Source organism: Podarcis muralis, chromosome 1 (genome assembly GCF_964188315.1).
Source record: "Podarcis muralis chromosome 1, rPodMur119.hap1.1, whole genome shotgun sequence".
NCBI classification, from domain to species: domain Eukaryota; kingdom Metazoa; phylum Chordata; class Lepidosauria; order Squamata; family Lacertidae; genus Podarcis; species Podarcis muralis.
Genome location: NC_135655.1, coordinates 134,380,364 through 134,404,731, shown reverse-complemented (window position 1 = coordinate 134,404,731; position 24,368 = coordinate 134,380,364). Strand labels below are relative to the sequence as shown.

At 41.6% G+C, this 24,368-nt stretch overlaps 2 protein-coding genes across 2 annotated transcripts in view; both read left to right on the top strand.

Annotated features, from left to right (window-relative positions):
- Positions 1-8,359, top strand: part of SPAG16 (sperm associated antigen 16) — a 409,743-nt gene extending 401,384 nt beyond the window's left edge. The window contains exon 16 of the mRNA XM_028704644.2: positions 8,072-8,359. Coding sequence (XP_028560477.2) covers positions 8,072-8,247 — 176 coding nt within the window. The 3' untranslated portion in view covers positions 8,248-8,359. The remainder of the gene's footprint in view (positions 1-8,071) is intronic.
- A 288-nt stretch (positions 8,360-8,647) lies between these two features.
- Positions 8,648-24,368, top strand: part of VWC2L (von Willebrand factor C domain containing 2 like) — a 109,048-nt gene continuing 93,327 nt past the window's right edge. The window contains exons 1-2 of the mRNA XM_028704656.2: positions 8,648-9,721; positions 12,205-12,674. Coding sequence (XP_028560489.1) covers positions 12,282-12,674 — 393 coding nt within the window. The 5' untranslated portion in view covers positions 8,648-9,721; positions 12,205-12,281. The remainder of the gene's footprint in view (positions 9,722-12,204; positions 12,675-24,368) is intronic.

Genomic DNA, 24,368 nt, shown 5'->3' with positions numbered 1-24,368 from the left:
TGGCTTTCCAAAGATGTGTGTCCAGCCCATATAATGCACAGGCAGAAGAATGACTCAAACACAGAATATTATGGGTAAAAATGCTGTGTATAGAACATAAATATGTGAGATTCAGCTATGTCAATGTATTATCAATTACAGAAAGTTGATTCATTATATCTGCACAAGCGTTATCAATTTGATCTGAGTTCTTTGGTAACCTGTTAGCTTCAGAAGAAGCACAAACTACTCTTTTGTATCCACTGCTGTTTGATGGATTTCCCACTGACTAGCACGAGATCACCTTACAGATCAAATAGGTTTTAAATACAATTTCTTTCCATCTTTCCAGTACTGCCAACTCTACAAAATTAAGCATACATTAATAGTGGCTTTGCTGGGGACTTTAGGTTGTTTCTGACATTGCACTTACAGTGTTTCTTTCATGCAATGAGACTTCCTATCCTCTCCCCTTCTCCCTCAGAATCTGCTCCAGTCTGGAGCAGGTTTTGAGAGGGGGGAGCTGCAGGGGAGAAGAGAGGATGGGAGCCAGTGTGGTGTAGTGGTTAAGAGAGGTAGTCTCGTAATCTGGGGAACCAGGTTCGCGTCTTTGCTCCTCCACATGCAGCTGCTAGGTGACCTTGGGCTGCTCACACTTCTCTGAAGTCTCTCAGCCCCACTCACCTCACAGAGTGTTTGTTGTGGGGGAGGAAGGGAAAGGAGAATGTTAGCCGCTGTGAGACTCCTTTGGGTAGTGATAAAGCGGGATATCAAATCCAAACTCCTCCTCCTCCTCCTCCTCCTCTTCTTCTTCTTCTTCTTCTTCTTCTTCTTCTTCTTCTTCTTCTTCTTCTTCTTCCATTGCGCACACGGAAGTCTGCTGCGCTAGCTAGCAGAACAGCAGTGTGGGATATGACCCAGTACACTTAATATTTCTCATAGCTACAATTCTCAGCTTTCTCGCTTATTTCAATTAAAAGAACCAATCTAGGTGTGCCTTCATTTCTGAGCACAGATTGTGTATCTATAAAACCAAGTTATACATTATGAGGTCCCATCTATTTCAGAGGGCTTTGAGCCTTCCAGTGAAATTGGTTGAACTGACAGGTGTTTAACTTTGGGTGAATCGTTCCCATTGTCCTTTAAAAACACTGAGATTCCAAGTGCAGAGCAATCCACATTCTAAACCAATAACTTCATGCAGTAGGAAATGTAGAGCTTAGTCTGTTGCAGTATAAGAATATATTCCTAATCCTCTAGAAGGCAATTGAAGTTTTAATTAAATATATAGTGTTTCAAAAATATCCATTTTTGTTTATTGTTGTTTCTCAAGGTAAAATGCAGCTTCCAGCAGCCAACTAAGAAAAATAAAATAAAATACATTTTACTGGTTTGAAAAGCTGAAAGGGTATTAGCCCTCTACCAGACATAGTATTTTTAGGACACACAATGGGGGGGGGCATTTTCCCCCCTCTCAGTGATTGCCCATGGAGCCTGGCTGCAAGTGAAATCCATACGTAATACTTCTGTCAGCAAAGCCTTACTAGAAAAGAGCTTATAACAGATATTCACATCTGCTCCTTTGGACACCCTAATCCATCGTAGAGATCTTTGCTGTGTCAGGCTTTGTTTTAGATGAAGTAGCCCAGTAGTTATAAATGTGTGCAAATTAGGGCATATTTATCATGCTTAGACTGGCTTCTCTTGTACTTATATCAGTGTCCCTCCTCTAAGTGTGGAGTGTGCAGAAATGTGCTGAAATAACTTGTAAAGTTAAGCCTGCTCTTTCCCATCTAGTAAATTCTAAATCTAAAGCAAATTTTCCTCAGCCCCTCCATACTTTGCTTGTTTACTCCATCCTCATTCTGTTTACTTGTTTAATTCCTTTCTCCATTCTCAGAGTTGTGTAACTAGAATTTAGTACAGCGTATCCTATAGCAGAAGTAATTATTCTGTTTTCTGCTTCATTTTTGCAAATTCTGCAAACCATCACTAATAGAATTCCAAGCAGAGGAAAACAGGATACATCTCAAGAAAGGGAACAGACATTGGGTTGGATTAAGTTAGTTGAGTTTAGGTTCCATTGAACTCCGTGGTTCATGATCTAAGTCCCACGCATTTCAATGGGACTTAAGTGCATTTGAGGATGCAGTCTAAACCCTGGCCAGGGCCTGGCATGGTTTAACACAGTAGTTGTGCTATTGTCTTACCCATAGCCCTGCTGCTCATGTTGGCCAGGATGGAATGAGGCAGGGCTGTATCTGGTGCTCAGTGCCCTGTGCCAGTCTGGACCCAGTGCCATCACGTGACTGCACAGAGGGCCATCTCAGCCCCCCTCCACCTCTGGAGTGCACCATTTTAGAGAGGTTAAAAGCAACAAAAAAGGCTTTTATGGGTATGTTCGTAGCAAAAGGAAGAACAAAGAAACCGTGGGGTCACTCAGAGGAGAAGATGGTGAAATGCAAACAGGGGACACAGAAAGGGCTGAACTCCTCAATGCCTTCTTTGCCTCAGTCTTCTCCGATAAAGAAAACAATGCCCGACCTGAAGAATTTGGAGCAAATGATTCAGCAGAGGAAACACAGCCCAGAATAACTAAGGAGATAGTACAAGAATACTCTAGAATAGTCTAGAATAGTCTAGAATAGTCTAGATGTATTCAAGTCTCCAGGGCCAGATGAACTGCATCCAAGAGTATTAAAAGAACTGGCAGATGTGATTTCAGAACCACTGGCAGTCATCTTTGAGAATTCCTGGAGAACAGGCGAAGTCCCGGCAGACTGGAGGAGGGCAAATGTTGTCCCTATTTTCAAAAAGGGGAAAAGAGAGGACCCAAATAATTACCGCCCAGTCAGTCTGACATCAATACCAGGGAAGATTCTGGAGCAGATCATTAAGCAAACAGTCTGTGAGCACCTAGAAAGGAATGCTGTGATCACCAATAGTCAGCATGGATTTCTGAAAAATAAGTCATGTCAGACTAACCTGATCTCGTTTTTTGACAGAATTACAAGCCTGGTAGATGAAGGGAACGCAGTGGATGTAGTCTACCTTTATTTCAGCAAGGCATTTGACAAGGTGCCCCATGATATTCTTGTAAAGAAGCTGGTAAAATGCGGTCTTGACTATGCTACCACTCAGTGGATTTGTAACTGGCTGACTGACCGAAGCCAAAGGGTGCTCATCAATGGTTCCTCTTCATCCTGGAGAAGAGTGACTAGTGGGGTGCCACAGGGTTCTGTCTTGGGCCCGGTCTTATTCAACATCTTTATCAACGACTTGGATGATGGACTCAAGGGCATCCTGATCAAATTTGCAGATGACACCAAACTGGGAGGGGTGGCTAACACCCCAGAGGAAAGGATCACACTTCAAAACGACCTTGACAGATTAGAGAACTGGGCCAAAACAAACAAGATGAATTTTAACAGGGAGAAATGTAAAGTATTGCACTTGGGCAAAAAAAATGAGAGGCACAAATACAAGATGGGTGACACCTGGCTTGAGAGCAGTACATGTGAAAAGGATCTAGGAGTCTTGGTTGACCACAAACTTGACATGAGCCAACAGTGTGACGCGGCAGCTAAAAAAGCCAATGCAATTCTGGGCCTCATCAATAGGAGTATAGCATCTAGATCAAGGGAAGTAATAGTGCCACTGTATTCTGCTCTGGTCAGACCTCACCTGGAGTACTGTGTCCAGTTCTGGGCACCACAGTTCAAGAAGGACACTGACAAACTGGAACGTGTCCAGAGGAGGGCAACCAAAATGGTCAAAGGCCTGGAAATGATGCCTTATGAGGAACGGCTAAGGGAGCTGGGCATGTTTAGCCTGGAGAAGAGGAGGTTAAGGGGTGATATGATAGCCATGTTCAAATATATAAAAGGATGTCACATAGAGGAGGGAGAAAGGCTGTTTTCTGCTGCTCCAGAGAAGCGGACACGGAGCAATGGATCCAAACTACAAGAAAGAAGATTCCACCTAAACATTAGGAAGAACTTCCTGACAGTAAGAGCTGTTCGACAGTGGAATTTGCTGCCAAGGAGTGTGGTGGAGTCTCCTTCTTTGGAGGTCTTTAAGCAGAGGCTTGACAACCATATGTCAGGAGTGCTCTGATGGTGTTTCCTGCTTGGCAGGGGGTTGGACTCGATGGCCCTTGTGGTCTCTTCCAACTCTATGATTCTATGATTCTATGATTCTATGATTCTATGATTTTGGGATTTCCACTAGTCGCCACCAGACAGGGATCTTGCCTGTCTGCACATTCAGTGGGTGGAAGGGGAGCTCCATGCCAGCAGGCCGATGCTGGCATCACCCCACAGGGGGAGCCTGGCAGGGTTGGGTGAAGGAGAACTTCTGCCCAATCCAGCACCCACCCACCAACCTGGTGCAAAGGGGATTGGGGCTGCACCCTCAGCTAGATTAACTCTAGCTCATTGTCAATTGAAGCTTCTGTCTAAAATTCACATAAAAGTCTTGGATCAATGTAATAATTCATAACCTCAAATTCTTCTACTGACGTTAGCCATGGCAAAGTCTCATTGAAAGCAATAGAGTAGAACCCATTGAAAGTAGTGGGTAGCCTTTGTCAATTTCCCTAATAGTACCCAACTTCACAGAGCTGTTGCAAAGATGCAAGAAATAAGGTTAAAAAGGCAAGTTGGTCATTAGAAGCATCTGCTGGACACCCATTTAGTATTAAGAAGTCATGCAGGAAGGCCCATTCTGAACTGTGAAAATGCACCGTGAGGCATGGGGGATAGAGCAGGTTTTAAAAGGAGTATAAGAGAAAATGTATTGGCACAGTGAGTCTCATTGAAACTATGAAGTGAGATAGTTGCAATGTTAAATCCCACTGCTTCAATCAGATCAAGATTTATTATATGTGCATGTGCACCTATCCTCAGAATGGCAAGTTACTATTGGCTTCTGGGACTATTTATGAATTAAGGAGAAGGGATAACGGCAGCAGCAGCAGCAGCGATAACAACAGCAACAATAATTTTATTATGGGAGGGCATTCCAAAGGGAAGGCAGTCCACCACCAAGAAGGCCCTCTGCCTTGTTCCCTGTAACTTCACTTCACACAGTGAGGGAACCGCCAGAAGGCCCTCAGAACTGGACCTCAGTGTCCAGGCTGAACAATGGGGGTGGAGTTGTTCCTTCAAGTCAGCCTTTGACCTGGAAAAAACGAATTCTTCATCTTTGGGTAATTTTTTAAACCATATAACAGAACACACAAAGGGCTTATAATCACCCTGAGTGTATTTTGAACTTTCTGCTTTACCCCAAAAGTGCTTGTAATCATTACCTGAATTGCAGTGATGTCTTTCTTGGAAGGACCACATCTGCTTTGAAATGAATTTATTGATTTTTGATTGTACGTGAAGCTCATGATTATTACATTTAATTTATTAGGAGTTTCTCAGGTACGTTTAGAGAGTAATTCAAATATATAACATACCAGATCCTAGCTTAACTTTAGCTGTTAAGTGATCTCTCTACAATAGCATATTGGGGTAGAATAATAGAATCAAAGAATTGTAGAGTTGGAAGGGACCCCGAGGGTCATCTAGTCCAACCCGCTGCAATGCAGGAATCTCAGCTAAAGCATCCATGACAGATGGCCCTCCCACCTCTGCTTACAAACCTCCAAGGAAGAAGAGTCCACCACCTCCCAAGGCAGTCTGTTCCACTGTCAAACAGCTCGTTCTGTCAGAAAGGTTTTCCTGATATTTAGCCAGCTTCTTCTCCTCTTCCTCCTTTTTTAAAAAACAGTTTCCTGTTTGTGATTCTGGTATAGTACTAGCAATTTGGATTCTAATATCCTTGGACAGTGTTCCAATGTCCTACCAGTTCCCCTACCTATGAGTGGTAGCCTCTGCTTCATGGTAGAGGGCAGTGATATGACTTAGAGAAGTGAGAACATTTGCAATCCCACTTCTAAGTTCCTCATGAAGCCTAGCCAGGTGAGTAAGGAACCTGGGATGATAGTGCTACATTGCCAAAGCTTTAGAAGAGCAGCACTGGACCAGCTAACAGGACCCTTCTCAGTAGCTCCAAGTAACTTTAGCAAGTAGAAAGACCCTCAGGAAGCTGAAGGCATATTGGAAGAGTTATTCAGATTCATTATAATATTGATAACATTTTATTAAACTTCTATACTGCCCTTCACCTGAAGATCCTGGGGAGGTTTACAATATAAAAACAAAAACACATACCATAGTAACAAACAATAACAATAACACCCCCACACACCCCACACACAAACAGTTTAAAATGCCATAGATTGTTCAATCACCCCAAGGCCTGGGAGAAGAGGAATGTTTTTACTTGGTGCCTAAAGGTACGTAGTGAAGGCACTAGGCAAGCTTCCCTGGGGAGAGCATCTCGCAAGCCGGGAGCCACTGTAGAAAAGGCCTGTCCTTGTGTTGCATCCTCTGGACTTCTCACAGAGGGGGCACACAAAGAAGGGCCTCAGATGATGATTACAGGGTCCAGGACATTGCATATGGGAAGAAGTGGTCCTTGAGGTATTGCAGTCCTGAGCTGTTTTAGGCTTTGTAGCCTAAAACCAGAACTTTAAATTGGGCCTAGAAACTAATTGTCAGCCAGTGCCAGGCCAGGCCAGGATTGGCATTATATGCTCAAACTGTTTTGACCCAGTGAGCATCCTGGCCATTGAATTCTGCACCAGCTGAGGTTTCCAAACCGTCTTCAGAGGCAGCCTAAATCACAATAGGAAGGGGCCGCAGTCAATATTCAGATCACCCTCTTCCTGCCCAGTTGGGAAACAAGGTCCAAGGTGTAGCCTGTCACATGCGTTGGGTTGATGACATGTTGGGGCAGCCCCTCATGGCAGCCATGAAGTCCTGTGCTGGACCTCTTCAGGGTCTCTTTCCATGGATTCCATCATGTGTCCAGGGTCAAAAGGATCTGAGTTATCCCTCCCAACTCTTGACCTTGAGGCTGTCACAGGTTCCTGCTGTGGGAACCTCTGCTTGCCTGAAGGAATGCTACCAATAAAACATGTACTTCCCTTTAGCCACCCAAACTTTCATGCTGGAACACTGAGTTACTGGCAATAGAGGGCAACAGAGGGCAGTGTGTATGTACAGCCTTTGCCTCAATCAGGCCTTTAGGTTTGTAACGGAGTTGGATGGAGTTGGAAGTTCCAGCCCTTGCCAGTTTTTGGAAAATGTAGATCTCTGCTGCTTCTAGATATTCTCCCCAGCCCTCTTTGACACCCTTTTCTGTCCTCCACATTCACAATCTCTCTCTCTATGGGTTACAAATAAATGATTCTTGCTCAGCATCTGATATAATTTATGTTTTCAATAGCTATTTGCATTTTAGAGCCATTGAAATGTCTATTCTCTCTGGTCCATATTTTTACCTAGATTACAGAGTAAGCATTCAAGAGGGCTCCCCCACTTCCTTCAAATCAAGTTGGAAGCTTAGTTTTTGACTCCATTGCAAGGAGGGGTAATGCAGGAAATGGACCTCTTTGTGTACATACTGGGCACCCTCTGCTTCCAAAGGTTTGCTGGATAAGTAGCTGTCTTCAGTTTGGGGGGCAGTTTTTGACTTCAATGCATAGCAAACGTTCATGCTCTCATTGCTAAACATTTATGGCCCCTTACAATCTAAATTTTATTTATATATATAACTATGGTAAAAATATTATGCAAAAAACTTAAGGTTTGTTTTAAAAAATCATTTTATTGATTTGCATATTTAATTTACAAATTTATTTCATGTTTTAATTCATAATTTTGCTTCCTGATTTCAGAATATGAATGACTGGACTAAAAGCATTTTAGCCTTATATTAAACAATGGTCGCCACAGTTTTGTTTACTTGAATGGCAGTGTGAAATCCTCAGGTTTATTTAATCACTCTCAGATCTAATCTCTTTTAAACATTGATTTTATGTACTTTGTGCTAAAAGTGCTTGCTTATCTGAGTCTCAGTTATGTGCAGAAAATGGATAAATTGAACGTGAGAGTCTACAGCCTCAGGCACGGAGCTGCCAAAGTTGCTTCTTTACTCTTGTCTTCTGGACCTCTGATCTCCTTGCTCTATGTTATAGGTCGTATTGTAGCTCTCGCAAGCAACGATGGAACTGTTAAGACCTTAGAACTCAAATCGGGTCATCTGTCCAGCTTGTTGGGCCATGAAGATGAAGTTCAGAGCATCGTTTTTGATCACAAGGCAGAACATCTGGTCTCGGGTGGCTCTGATGGTACCGTTCGCATTTGGAACTGAGACACTTGTCCACTATTTTATTAAATCTCACAGTAATTCTCCTGCACCCTCCTAGCAGTGCAGGTGGCTTAAACTGTATTTCCATTATCTGAAATAAAGCAAAGTTTTCATATCTTAGTTTAATTTTATATATATATATATGTACACACACTATCTTTTTGCAATCATGCCTGTTTATTTGGCAATAAAGAATGCATGAAAGGAAGCTATCATTTGGTATTTTCCTCAAGAAATAGCTTTACAATGACGCCTAATGACAGAGGAGATGAATTGCAGGGGAAATTATCCCCACCACCAATACCAAGGTACTACAGCACAAGGCAGAAGAGAAAATATACTTTTCTGGCAGTGGTGCTATATTTAACTTGTTATAACCTCTAAATCCATCTACTCTTTAGAGTTCAATACAGATCTACACACACACACACACACACACACACACACACAAATGTATTTTTTAAAGTAGTAATTCTGACTGACAGCAAAACAAGAATGTGCAAGTTTCAGACCAATGCCTTGACAGATACCCTTGCCTCATCATTCAGTAACTGCAGAGAGCCTCAATCTACCGACTGCCACTTCCTGGAACGTAGCCCTGCAGTCTCGTCTGATTCTACCGTTTTGAAATCGGCAGGGTTTCTGTTTTGTTTCTTTGGAAGGGAGTTGTCAAATGCAAAAGTATATTTATGGGTAATCTAGAAAATACCTTCCGTCTAGGGAAAGCTTCCCAGAGTGAACGTGGACCCACTGAGTAGAAGCGTAGGATTTGTTTTCTTCGCCCAGAGGAGCGGCACGTTCCGCCGCCTGCATGATGCAAAATGCGAATCGCCGGCTGCTGTCCGTGGTGCTGAAGGATCCCAGACTCGGCTCGGCAGAATGTGCTCCGAAGGTGCTGCTGTTCAGTGCTGAATCTTGCCAAAAGTTGCTGCCGTGCTTGAAACCCACACGTCCTCTATCATTTGTTTTGGGGAGAGCCTCTGGAAAGCCACACTGACACGATGGTGCTGCTGACTGCATTTCGGTCTGGATTGGCTCTAAGCTCCAGCATGCTGTTGCTGTTGCTGTTTCTGGAACTGGAAGCGTAGCACATTCTCCACCCTTGCCTGCTTTTTTGCAGATATACAGAGCGGCGTGATCTGGTGGGGGTCTTTTTTGGTGGGGGGTGGAACTGAAGATTGCAACCAAGGATATAAGGAGATAAAAGAACAATCTAGCAACAATGACCATAATTTTGGAGTGTAGCTTTATAGCAAGCAGCCTCACCTCTGGATCCCCTTATGGTTGTTGATTTGAATTCTGAACACAGGGTTAAAGCTTCAGTCTCTTGGTGTATCTGCCGGGTTTCCTGTGTGAAATGGGAGGCATTGGGGAAAGGGATTTTCCATGATTCTTTCTTGGGAGTGTAATTAAGAGGACTTGCTGAAATTTTAATCTATGGTGGCCTGTAACCCTTTCCAGCTTTCACTTGGAATAGGTAAGTATACATTTTACAATGAAATAAAATGTAGACTTCTCGAGAATTTAAAATCCCCTAAAATCAGAAATAATAAAAGAGAATAAATTTGTACAGTGATAGCTTTCCAGAGCTTATTTTCATGTTGAATTTTTAAACAACAGAATAGATTTTCATTCTATTCCATCCCTCCTCTCTCTATAAAAACACAGGCTAATGAAGTTCTAACAAAATACCCACAATGGCCAAATGCTGTAGGAAAGTATTGTTAACAATGTTAATCCTTTGTGAAATTTGTTTTCTTTTTATTCACAATGCTTGATTTTATTCAATAGGTTGTTCTCTGTTGTCCCCACTATAAATCAGTTTTTTTGCAATTTGCTTGTTTTCTAAAGTTTCCACAGCTTTAAGCATGGGCTCACTGGAGCCTACCTGTAGCATGTAAGTGTCTCTCTGATTGAATCCGAAAGGCAGGCTAAACAGTTCTGCAACACAAATAAAACAGAGCCAAATGCTCTTGCCACTGCTGTAGGATGTACTCTTGTGGTAAAAGCATATCTTGAACTTCAAGTAATGAAACATTCTGAGCAGACATGTGAAACACCCAATCCCCTTCTTTGCTTTCTCTCAGCACTGAATAAACTGCTTTGTCAACAGGATCATCTAGTTTGTTCTGCAAGATGCAAGGCTTGCTTTTTCCCTGAGTCATTCTTGCTTGGCAGCATTTTCTTTTTAAAAGAACCTGGAGTATATAGATGCATATACAGATGTGCATATAAATGATACACATTCATTGTGTACATGTCGATATAAAAATTACATATCCTATCATTATTAGCATGTCTATATCAGTTAGATATAGACGACTGTTAAGTTGGTCCCAGACAGGAAGAGATTCAAAAGAGGTAAGAAGATTGTTTTGATTTTAACTCTATGCCACACATCCAATTAATTGAAATAACTCTTGCCATAGAAGATTTTTATTATAAAATTAGAATTTATAGAATTTCTGTTTTCTCTCCAATTTCATAAAAACCCTCCTTCCCACCCTTTTCTTCTCTTGCTCTTGGGCAAGAAGAGTGTTACAGGAGTAAGTCTGTCAGAGTGAGCACAGCCAATAGTAAAGCAGCAAAATAGAAGTAGAGTGTGAGGGAAAGGCAGAACTCCCCTTCGTTTTGAAACCAGGCAATCTGTGTACATGCCTTCCTTTCTGAATTCTGTGGAGTATCTGTGTGTATATGGTGGTGTATGAGATACTAAGTTGACATGGCCTATTGAAATAATTAAGTATGCCTAGTAGGTTTCTCCTTGTACATGCTCCTTGTATATTTTGATATGATATTAGATGCCCTAAGACTAGGGGGGATGATATTAGATGCCCTAAGATAAGGCAAGGGGAAATGTAAAATAAGATAATCAGTTAGCAAATCCAAGTATAAACACAGCCACTCAGGATCCACCAGGACTCATACATATGAGTGCTACAGTGATGTTGAGCCCCTGTAAGGCACACTGGAGGCTACTGGCTAAGAAAAAGAAGCCATTATGAATCAGTTCATATAGAAAAGACATATAGAAATACACATTTTGATTTCTGTCAGATAAGTACCACAACCAAACGTTTTTCATTATACTCAGTAGTAGAATTGGTACACCATTTTCTTCTCATTCGAAGTCTAAATGTAATTACATTTCAGAATCATTCTCTCTTTAACCTCTTGCTTGCCATAAAAACACCTGGCATATTTACATCTTTGTTTTAATTAACCAATTGAGGTGGGTTGAAAGCAGTGCTGAGTTGTGATCCCAGTAGAAACGATTATGGTCTCTAGACTGAATTCCATTAAAGTCTCGTTCACCTGTAATTCATCCTCTTAACAATTAACAAAAAAAATCTCTGCACCAGTGAGTAAACAAATGTGCATGCCACCTAGATGTAAACAACAAATTGCTTGTATTTATGCAAACACCATGGGAAATATTGAACATGTGACTAATGTGTTTGTCACATAGAAGTCTATCTAACGTCAAGAAGTATCAATTCTTAACTTGCTTGGCTAATAGGCATATTGTCCAATCCATTTTGGATTAGCATTCCCTTTTAGTTTTCTAGTTAGAATGATGGATGCGTTATCTGGAGTTGAAGGCATATAGCTCATCATCCATTGAGATTTAGCAATACACTGCTTTATACAATTTCATTCTGTGAACGTTGTTTAATTTAACCAGGAGAATGTTTATATTGAGGTACACATTGTGCGTGCTATCCAGATGAAGTTAGATGAACCACCAATTCCTGGCATTAGACAGAGCCAATATAGCTTGAGGATTATCCAAATTATGTACACATATTTCCAGTTGATTATGCTAGTATTACATACATGACCTAATGATCTGACCCCATTGTTCTTAAAAAGACAGGATTTCTAATCAGTTAATGTTTGTCAGCTGCTATATAGCTATATATGTTTCAAATTGTACCTATTTAAAATATTTGTTTTCAGCCCACCACTCTGGCCTCTCCATGGAAGCATCTGTGTATATCTGATATTAGGACCATATACAGAAGTTGAGGAGGGGGATGGCTCTTCATATTCATGAAGCCTGCATATTTCTGTTGCTAATTCCTAGTTTGGTCACTCCAGCTGCCTTCAACCATGAAGACTACCCTGCTGATGAAGGTGATCAAATCTCAAATAACGATAATAATCTGATATTTGATGACTATCGAGGGAAAGGTTGTGTGGATGACAGTGGTTTTGTATACAAACTGGGAGAGCGGTTTTTTCCAGGGCATTCCAACTGTCCATGTGTCTGTACTGAGGATGGACCTGTTTGTGACCAACCAGAATGCCCCAAAATCCACCCAAAGTGTACTAAAGTAGAACACAATGGATGCTGCCCAGAATGCAAAGAAGTGAGGAACTTTTGTGAATACCATGGGAAAAGCTACAAAATCTTGGAGGAATTTAAGGTAAGACCAATACATATTAATTCATTGATTCCTTATTTCATTGTGTATGTACATCTAGATATAGAAATACATATAGTACTTTAAAAATCATGCATTAATTTGATGTCTAATTGATATTGGGAAAAGATGTGGCATGCTAGTCAATAAATACCCAATTTCTGTGTTATCATTGTCAGGTGGGTGGGAATAAGAGGTGTATTAGAGATAATTAGAACTAGCATGTTACCTTCAGTGTCAGATTTTAACTTGTTTTGGTTCCAAAATATGAGACTCCTTAGAAATATGTACAAGTCCATCTACCTCCTTTGGAAAACGTGTTGTAGCTTTCATGCTGCAAAGGAGTATAACCAGCAATTAAGCACTTTGACTGACCTGTATCTAGTATTAATGAAGAACACCAGAAAAGAAACAGTCAATTTTGCAGGTTAGCCTAGAATGATTGTACCAGTGGAGAAGTGTCAGTGGAAGTGGAACTGACCTCAAATGACTTCCCCTTCTCTTGGCAGCCCTCTCTCCTGAGGGCTGGAGGATTCTTATAAATGAGGTGGGCTATGTTGCTGTGGGGAAAGGCAAAAAATCAGGCAGGCACCTTCCTGCTCATGGAAGGTGTTTTTACCCAACTTTCAGTGTCTCCCCCTTCCACCCCAGCCCCTCACATCACAACACACCTCATTCAAGTGGGTCCCCAAGTGCTCAAGTGGAGCTTTTTGAAGTGCTGAAAAGTTACTCTAGGGCTAGGCCATCCTCATTTCCACTTGTGTTTCTCTGGATCAAGGCCACAGTATTTCCATTTTTCATCAAGGATGGGTAAACATATGAGAAGATCCACAATAAGATGGTGGACTGAAGAACTCCAAGCCTATGGAAACAAACAAAACTGATAAGAGGTGATTCATATTCTATAATTATGCAGGAAAGGCTGACCCTATTGTCATTCCACATGTTTACAGAGCAATCCAAAGGTACAGGTGAAGGACAACCGAAAGTTGAGGAATGATATTTCCCAATGCACTAATGACATTTTGTTCTCCCTCCTATTTTTTTTGTTAAGGTCCCCCCCCCCCCATAGGAAACATTGGTAAGGAGTACTCCAGCTCCAGGACTGGCATAGTTTGCTCCCTCCCCACTTTGTGAGCTTGCTGAGAGAACAGGAAGGCAACACCCTCTCCAGAATGTCTTCCTTTCACTATCTTTGATATTAGAGCTCTGACATTGAAGCAGGATTGATAGTTGATCTTCCCACAGCTTCCAATATGAGATCTCTGAGAGTAGAGAAAATGAGATCTAATGGATCCAGTGGCCTCTAAAATACCTTCTCAGGGACCATAGGGTTATATTCTAAATGGCTTGAAGTATATATTTCTAGTGCAGGAATTAGTTTTGACTGCTATGAATGCTTAGGTTATTTTTTGTGACTGAAATCACCCTGCCTTTTCTGACAGTCTGAAGATCTAGTTCTCTTCAACTGGAGCACTCTTGAGTAGTTAGGCTCCAGTTATCATGAAGCAAATCTTTTCATACATGTAACCTTAGGCATGAAACAGCCTCAGTAAGTCTGGAAATGAGTACATACAAAATGGAAAGATGAATTGCCCTGTTCAGAGTAGATCAATGGTCCATCTAGCTCAAGGGATTTTTCCTCAACCCCATCCACAGTTTTTCTGAACCTCAGATGGAGGTTCTTCAGCCTTTTGACCTGGCATTATCAGTGCAAAGATGATAAAACCCAGAAAAAACCCAGAAAAAGCAATAATCATAGGGCCTCACCTTTCTTACTGTCTTACTATCTTTCTAAAGATGGGGTTGTATATCCAATGCAGGTGTCCGCTAATGGAACAGAAAGGGAAGCATTTACTTCCAATTCCGCCTTCCACAGTCTCCCCTGAAAATCTGCTCTGGATGGTTTGGGCCCACCAGAACAGAGTGTGTGTTGAGGTGGGTTGAGGGACTGCAGGAAGGAGGACAAACTTGTAAAAATTGCCACCCCTTCTCTTCTGTTAACAGATGCCCCTGCTGGAGCATAAGAGCAACGTGTACTGCTCAGATTTATTGACTGCGTTTCATTAGTTTTTTTCTAAAACTTGTTATTACAGATGTGAGATTTCTTCATAGTAAGATCTGTTCACACCACATATAGTTGCCTCCCACACTGTGTATACATTCACATGGACCATTAAAAAACCCCTTGAACATGATGGCTGCAAGTAAGACTTAAGGTCAACTAACAACAATCGGTTAGAAGAATGAAATTTCAGTTGGAGTATTCTCCCATTAGAATAAGTAGGATTTAAAGGCACTCAACTTTGCTAGACTGAACCTTCTGTTTCTCCATGTGAATTGCATACTATGGAATGGTCAGGACTGCTCACATGTCTGGAGGGATGCTATATGTGTATCCACTTTTGGGATATTGCTAGGTTCACCAGTAGGCCCACTCTCTGAGAATTGATTATGTGAGCTATATGTTAGCTTGGCTTAGGTGCTAAGGCACTCCAGGAAATAGAATGGCCGGGTGGAGATTATCCCATCTTATCCATAGAATACTTCAGTCAAAGTAACTGGCATCAGTTAAATTGTTAGCAGCATTTCTGGAAAAGCTTGAATGTCCAAATTCACATGTGTTATTAGCAGCATAATAGTCCCATGAAAGCACAGCTGCATGAAGATTGCCCCACATGGCAACCTGTTCATGTCAAATGATTCTCTGCATTGCTCCAGAAATTGTCACCATCCCATCAAAACCCCTCTGTTGTGCAGTTTGGGATAGCACGGTGCTGATTGCCACATCTGTGTAGGAAGTCACCACACATGTGGCACAGCTTACCTATGATTGCATTTTTGAAAGACTATCAGGTGTCAGGGTGATGGTAGGGTGTCAGGAACTGGCAGGACATGGACGAGTGTGCACTGGGGGAAGGAGGACTGGAGTCTTACTCAGGAGAGGAGACCAGTGATTTGTGGGGAACTGTACCAGCCATAAGGCAAGAGTCAGAATGGCCAAGAGACTGAACTGCAACTCATGAACTCCCTGCTTTAAATCCTGTGTCAGTCAGCCAGCAACTGAAAAGGTGCCCTTTGACCAGCCTCTCCCTTTTAGCCCTCTGCAAGATGAGGATTATAACAACATTGACCTACCACAGTGCAGGCGAAGGTGCCACAGTAATAGTTGCAACTTATCATTAAACAGTCACAAAGAAACCATTCTGGAAATGTATAAAAACTGGTCAAAAATAAATGAAGACTTTTATTAGTCACCCTATTCCTAAATTATTTGTATCTTACTGCAATGTTAAAACAGTGTGAGCTAAACTCATTCCTTGTTCTAGTTTGTTGTCTTTAGTGGGGACTAGTGTTCTTCATCTGGGTGAGGTGAATAGTGCTGACAATTGGTGGAATTACTTAGCCACTAAAATATGTTTCACATATAAAACATAATTTGAAGGGAAGGGGAGACGTGATTAACAGCACTCTGTTAAGTTTCAAATAATTCTTTCTAGCATGACCCACTATTTGTCCTTACATTTTGTAGTCCTCAACTATACAATTCAATTCTTCTATGATCCTCCCATCTCAGAACACGATTCTGCAGTGTTGAATGCCAGTTCTTTTGTTCCTGTCTGTGGACCACAGAGCTGGACAAAACTGAAGACTTATTTTGGCCCAGTTCAGTCTGAATGAAGATAGAGATGGCTTGCCCATTGCTAGTAATGTATAAAGAGCTCATTTACTTTATAAATTATTCCAGCTAGGAAGAGCTGCTGGGTATACAGGTAACCCTAATCTACATTAAAGAAAAATATCAAGGTGATTTTGGAGAATCCTGCTTGTGTAAAGAGCATCCAAAGAATTTTTTTGGATGGTGGCCATATTTATACATCTAATGAAATATTTCACATCGACACCAAATTGCAGCTAAAGTGAAGTTTTGAGGCAAATTTTGAGGTTCCTCATAGAATCATAGAATTGTAGAGTCTTCTAGTCGAAACCCCTGCAATGCAGGGATCTCAACTAAAGTATATTGAAAGGCTAATTGAAATGGAGTGTTGTTGTTTTTCACATATCCCTGCTTCCTTCAACTAGTTCTCATGTCTCAGTGGCCTTAATTGTTAATGTGATATACGCTCAAACCCAAGTTCTTGTGACCTCAACCTGTGAAAGCCTATGAGTTCAGTGCAGGTTTCCTGTTTTTGGACTGCTTCCCCATGGAGACTCACCTGATGCCTGCATTACATAAATGTAGGTGCCGGGTGAAAACTTTTCTCTTCAACCGGGTTTGGCTGATTAACATTCTATGGCTTTTAAAATGTGTTTGTAGGAGGGGGGTTATTGGTTTGTTTTTCTTTTACTGTTATGTATTTTGTGTTCTCATTTTGTGTTTTTATGTTGTGAGCCACCCTGTGATCTTCAGATGAACAGAAATATACAAATTTAATAAAAAGTAATAATAATTATAATAATGACGATGATGATAACCTTGGAAGTTGAACAGAATCCATTCCGGAAGTCCGTTCAACTTCTAAAGCATTCAGAAATGAAAGTGCAGCCTCTGATTGGCTGCAGGAAGCTCCTTCTGCCAGTCAGAAGCTGCGGAAGCCGCACCGTACATTTGGCTTCCACAATCGTTCAAAAATTGGAACAATCACTTCCAAGGCATTCAGCAACCAAGCTATGACTGTAATAATAATGTCATGAACTGAATTCAAATTAAGCAGAGGCAGAACAACAACAACAACAACAACAACAACAACAACCCCTCTTTTGTTACCTGATCCAAAGCTACTGCCTTCTAAGCTCTCATTTTAAATTCCATTCAGTCTGAAGTGTATGAAGTTTTCATTGGAAGATAATGAATGAATAACTTCATCCAGTTTCATGGGAGAGTTTGTGGCAGCATTTTTTATTTTATGTTATTTTTATTTTATTTTTTGCTTTATTCAGTTCAGTGGAAGATTTCATCTAATTTATTATATTGGATTTGTTTTGTATGATTCATCTTCAAGATGATGAAAAACTTTCCCTGAACTCAGCTTTTGTTTTGAAACAAGAGGCCCATTTCAGTTATGCATTTCTTCCCTGCTCCATGGGGTTTTCTTTTCTTCCCTGGAAAACCAGCATGAAGTTCTAAGTTTCCAAGGGAGAAAACTGAGCCAAATCTCCCTAAACAAATATCTACATTGGTGGGTGATAAAGATGGGGAAAGGACCATGGTGTTAAAAAGCTTGCGAGTTATAGACTAAATTAGAAAGGGAAACCCCAGTTCTAAATATTAGACAGAAAGGGGGGAAGGCCTATAAGGGAAGTGGTTTCTGTCAACACGGGCAGATTGAACCAGCTAGTCAGTCCATGAGCCCCAGCTGACAAAGTGACTTGGCCCTGGCTGCTTATCAAGGTGAGTTAAACAGACGTGTGAGTTTGGCAATAGGGTGAAGAGGCCAAGGCAGCCCATTCTGCCCAAAGTAATCCCCAACTCCTAGTTAGGTAACAGAAACAATGAAACAAACAACAGCAACCAGGCAAGTAGAAAGCCAGCAGAGGCATGAGAGCTTTCCAGTGTTTTGCACCCGTTGCCATATATATAATTATCTCTCCATGCAGCAGAAGTAATGGGTATGTCAGAGGTGCAATGAGCTCCCGGCTCTCTGGGAGCAAGCTTGTTCCCTTGAGGCCAAGGTGGCAGAGCTGGAAAGTGCAAAAGAGGCAGAGAGGGAGTGGAGGAGGCCTTTGGGAATGTGGTAGCTGGGTGCCACTCCCATGATGGCAGCTGCCCTCCTATCAGGGAGAATGAAGGTCTCAAGGAAAGAGAACATCACCTTGAGGAAGAGAGAGGCATTCGTTTAGAAAGGACCAATTCTTTGGGAGATGATAATGTATTCTCTCATGCCGAGGATACCTGTCCAGTGGGTGGAGCGATTGTGGTACTGGGTGATTCAGTCATTAGGAATATAGGTAGTCAGGTATGTGGTGGACATAACAGACTGCAGCATGAATTGCCTTCCTAGTACAAAGGATGTGGATGTTGCTCATGATCTCAATAGCCTGGTAGATAGTGCCGGAGTCAAAGGAGTTGTAAAGGAAGATAAAGAGATTGTGGAGAAGCTACAATCTCACATCTGTCTTCACAATGAAGGATATAGGGCAGATCCCAGTTCAAGAGGAGAGTCTGAAAGACTAGAACAGATAGTAGTGATGAGAGATGATGTTCTAGGCCTAATAGACAAAATAAAAACCGACAAATTGCTAGGTCTGGGTGACATCCACCTGAGAGTTCTCAAAGAACTCTAATGTGAAATTGCTGGTCTTCTAACAAAAATATGTAACTTGTCACTAGGTTCATCCTCCATATTGGGGACTGGAAAGTAGCCAAAACAATGCCAATTTTTAAAAGGGGGATACAGGAAATTTTAGGCCAGTTAGCTTAATTCTGTCCCTGGAAAACTGGTGGAAAGTATGTTAAAGATAAATAACCAAACACATAGAAGAACAAGGCTTACTGAAGCAGAGCCAGCACAGCTTCTGCAAGGGAACGTTCTTACTCACAAACTCTCTTTGAGAGTTTAAACAAGCATATGGATAGAGGTGCTGCAGCTGAAATAGTGTATTTGGACTTTCAAAAAGCTTTTGACAAAGTACCTCACCAAGTTTGCTAATGACACCAAATTGTTCAGCGTTGTTAAAACAAAAAGAGATTGCAAAGAGCTCCAAAAGAACTTCTCCAAACTCAGTGAATGGAAGGTAAAATGGCAAATGCAATTCAACGAAAACAAGTGTAAAGTGATGCATGTTGGAGCAAAAAACCTGAATTTCATGTATATGCTTATGGGGTCTGCACTGGAGGTGATGGACCAGGAATGACATTGGGGTCACAGTAGATAGCTCAATGAAGACGTTGACCAAGTGTACAGCAGCTGTGACATAGGGACACTGCATGATAGGAATTATTAGGAACGGGATTGAAAATAAAACTACCAATATCGTAATGCCATTATACAAATCTATGGCATGACTGCATTTGGACTACTGTGTACAGTTCTGCTTGCTTCACCTCAAAATGATCAAAGGGATGGAGTGGCGCCCCTATGCAGAAAGGTTGCAGCACTGATAATTCCTAGTTTAGAGAAAAGGCAAGTAAAAGGCGACCTGATAAAAGTTCATAAAATATTGGAAGACTTAGGACAGATAAAAAAAAAGTACTTCTTCACGCAGTGTGTAGTCAAATTATAAAACTCACTCTCCAATGAAGCAGCAATGGCCACCAGCTTGGATTGCTTTAAATGAGGCTTGCACAAATTCATGGAGAAGAAGGCTTTCAGCAGCTACTAGCTATGATGACTATGCTCTGTGTCCACAGTTGGAGGCAGCAAGGCTTCCTGTGGTTGCTGGAAACCACAGGAGGGGCTCTTGTGCTCATGCTCTGTTTCCTGGTTGGCCACTGTGAGGACAGGATGCTGCACTAGATGGGCCACTGGCCTGATCCAGCAGACTGTTCTTATGTCCTTATGTTCTTATGCCTCAGGGTGGCAAACCTTATGGTTGGCGTGAACAATCATCCACATGGGAAGACCTAGTCTTAGCACATTGCAAGACGACCCAAAGAAGAACCAAACAAAATAAATGTCTCCTGTCCAATGCTATAAGAGATATACTCTACTTATGATTTCAAAATGGCAAGGAAGCATATTAGATTGGCTCTCAGTTCTGTAGAAACCTGCAACAAAACCCCATTGGATCTTAGTGATGACAAGCCAAGCATCACCACAGTTTTAAAATAGGGGGTCTGTGTATGCAGAGACATTGTTGCCAGACAAGTATAAAAAAGTCTCTGGCCAGTTTTGACTATTGCGTATGGTCTTATAATCCAATTTATAGCTGTCTTAATAACCTTGTCAAGCACTGATGATCTATTAATTATAGGAACATTTGTTTTGGGAATACTAGACATCTGCTCCTTTGTTAATTTTCCTTAAACAGGTTTCAATCAATGCAATTATATTAAAGAAGGTTTGCATTATATATGTGTTGCTTTCCACTTGTGCATTATTGCATTTCAGCAGCGCCTAAATTATCTAAGGCCAGGGCTCTCTTCCCTCCCTCCCCCCTTCTGATGCAGATTGAAAGCACATACTACATGGTGCCTTACTTGCAAATATCATATCCATTCTGTCTTCAAGACTGAAATGTTGTTTTTAAGGTCTGCAGTAAGCCAGAATCTATCATTTCAGGTGGGAAGGAAGCACAAGGGGCAGGGGCAAAAGCACATCCCTTCCACAATGCACAACTATCATATGAAATCCAGTCTACACAGTGCTCCCTGAATGACTTCGAAGTCACATGTTGAAAAATATCAGTCTGCACACTGGATAAGAGGAGAATGTTTTGCTTCTTCTATAAAATAGTCAGCGCTCAACACAAAACAAGGCTCCTTTTAGAGCCCAAGAGAAGAATGTTAATATAAATTAATATAACCATTTATTTCAGGGAAAGGCTGTAGCCCAGTGGTTGGGCACATGCTTTGCATGCAAAGGATCCCAAATTCAGTTCCTTGCATCTCCCGGTTTGGCTAGGAAAGACCTGACGTCCTGGAGAATTGCTACCAGGCAGTGTAGATGATGCTGAGCTAGATGGACCAATGATCTGACTCAGTCCAATACGGTTACAGAACTAAGAATCCCCATCTAGAAATGAAAACTCAGCATATCTCCACAGCAAATGGTCTTCACAACACAGAACAACAATTCAATTTACATCCTTCTGTATCCTAATTTCTCTACAGCAAACAGGGTAGTCTTATAAGTAACAAGGTATCTGAATCAGATATCAGAAAACATATCTTTTGGACGTATGTGAGCTATATCAGTCCTCTATTTTCCTCAAACTGATATCTACATAATTGGCTAATTTAAGTTGCTAAAGGTAAAGGTAAAGGTACCCCTGCCCGTACGGGCCAGTCTTGACAGACTCTAGGGTTGTGCGCCCATCTCACTCAAGAGGCCGGGGGCCAGCGCTGTCCACAGACACTTCTGGGTCACGTGGCCAGCGTGACATTGCTGCTCTGGCAAGCCAGAGCCGCACATGGAAACGCCGTTTACCTTCCTGCTAGTAAGCGGTCCCTATTTATCTACTTGCACCCGGGGGTGCTTTCGAACTGCTAGGTTGGCAGGCGCTGGGACCGAACAACGGGAGCGCACCCTGCCGTGGGGATTCGAACCGCCGACCTTTCAATCGGCAAGCCCTAGGCGCTGAGGCTTTTACCCACAGCGCCACCCGCGTCCCATCAATTTAAGTTGCTAGAGGTGCTTTATTTTCTAACAATAGATTTTTTAAAAAAAAACAACAACCTTGCAACTAGAAATCTTTAAGCATATTGGCAATTCTTTGATCTCTCTCCAAACACATCATTCCTCCCCTAGTTTGCTAACTGAGTGGCAGAAATGCTCAAATCATTTCTGTGCTGAGCTCCAGAAGGCATTCAGCTCAAAGTAAGTTAATAAAGGCTTAAGCAAACATTAGGAAAACCTCTTGGCTCTAGGTAGACTGACCAGTGGTGCACGTCACAAGGAATGTTAAGCTGTTCTCAGTTTACAAAAATGATGACTAATAAAGTCACCCAAGGGTGGGGGCATGGTGAACCCCCCTGCAACCAGGATCAATGATGCCTTTCATTATGTGTTCTATAATTTCATGTACTGCTTGAAAATCTTTGCACACAAAAGCATTTTCAATAATGTGCCGTATCCTTTAATAAGAGAAACGATGAACAATGCCAGATAGAACTCAGCTGCTGAAACCAGACAAGAGAAACAGAACATCAGTCAAATGGAAAAGTATGATTTATTATCTCCCTCCTGGCAAAATTACAGTGACGCTGCCTATGCAACAGTGTCTGAAATTACTGACTTACTATATTTCTGTCATGGCTGATAAAAGCAATACATATTCAAGTAGAAGGGCATGTCAGACAATAACTAGAATAGTACCTATATAAAAAGTAAGCCATTTATTTAGTGTTGTTATAGTAGTCAAGTATCTGTCTAGGCATTGGTTCTACAGAAATCCAGCATTATAATCATGCTTAGCAGTGGTGATGGTCTGGTGATGGAAAACCAGCCTAGGGGCCATATAAGGAGCAGAGTGTGCATCCTTCAACAGTGACACATTTCAATGTATTTCGTGCCTTCACTTTTCCTAGCCAGCACTGCTGAGGTCTTCTTGTGGGCCACAGTACTCATTAGGGGTGTATAAAATCTATCCCTATATATAGCTTTAGCATTCCTGGCCCAAAGTCTTTGAAAGCTTCATAGTGTCTCAGTCTTGCATTTAGGAGCTGACGACATAAATATGTTCAAAGGTTGTCCTTTGGTCTCAGTGGAATGCACATTCAGATGGACATTTGGATGCATATCTGAATTTTTAAACCCCACCTCATTTGTGCATCCAACCCTAACACACACACACACACACACACACACACACACACACACACACACAAAATGGACAGTAACTCAGAATAGGACAAAAAGAAGGTTAAGAATAATTTACACAGCAGCTGAACTACAATAATTGCCTCAGATACTGGACTTGCTGGACTATCATAGCATCTCTGTTTCTGGCATAAACTAGTTCTAATAGCTAAATTGGATTACAAATGTGCAGGCAGTTCAGTAAAAAAAGAACTGCCACATGTCCCACATTGAATGTTTCTCTAGTTATGTTGCTCTGTTTATCTTGACTTCTGCACATAATCCAAGTGTGAATACATTCATTGTCCAAAACTGTACACACAAAGCCCTGTTGAAGAAGCAAGTCATTCCTCTGACTAGCCGTTCAGCAGGGCAAAAGGAACTAAATACAGTCATATAATCACAAGTATGATTATTGCTTTTAAAAGAGGGTTTCTGAGCCACCTGGACTGGAGAGAGGATCAGTCTATGGCAGAACCTGCATATTGCCTCCAAGCTTGTTCTCCCTCCCCCTTCTTTTTTGCAGTATTGCTTCCACTGAAATTAAGTGGACAGCTGGATTTGCAACACTGTTAAACCAATTCAATCACATTGCCATCCATGATGTCCGTTGTCTGGCTTAAATCCAAATATAGAATGCAAGAACGCTTAAATTCAAGGATGCAGCCTGCCTTGTTTTGGAAGTGCAGCCTGAGATGCCAGTCATCCAATGACAGACAATGTGTCCAGGTTGGACTGTCATCACCAGCTGCTACGTCATAAGCATAGCATGGCGTTACTTTGTATCTGGAGATACTGATTACATGTTTTCCTGTGATGTTCTGCTCTTAAGGTACCCGTGCTGCTCTTAGCCTGTGAACAAAATTCCCACATATTTTTAATGTAAGCAATTTTTATGTAGGCACTGATAAAAAGTGACAGGAAAGTGCTGATATCTAGGCTGGGGGAAGTGTCTATGAATTAATTTAATGCAAAGTATATAATTATCCTACTAATTGTTTAAAGGACTGTGACATATTAAGCCATCCAATGACAGATTTTATATAATTAGCTAAAAATAACCATATTAGGCTCTAAAGCTATAGGGAAAGAAAGGGCATGACTCAGACCTCACCAGCACAGGAAGAAACCACTTACAACTCAGTATTACTAGGAATACAAGAGTTGAAGGTGAATAGCTGCCCTGAACTGACAGACCAGGGGGAAAGAAAAGGAAAGAAAATCTCAGCATTCTGAG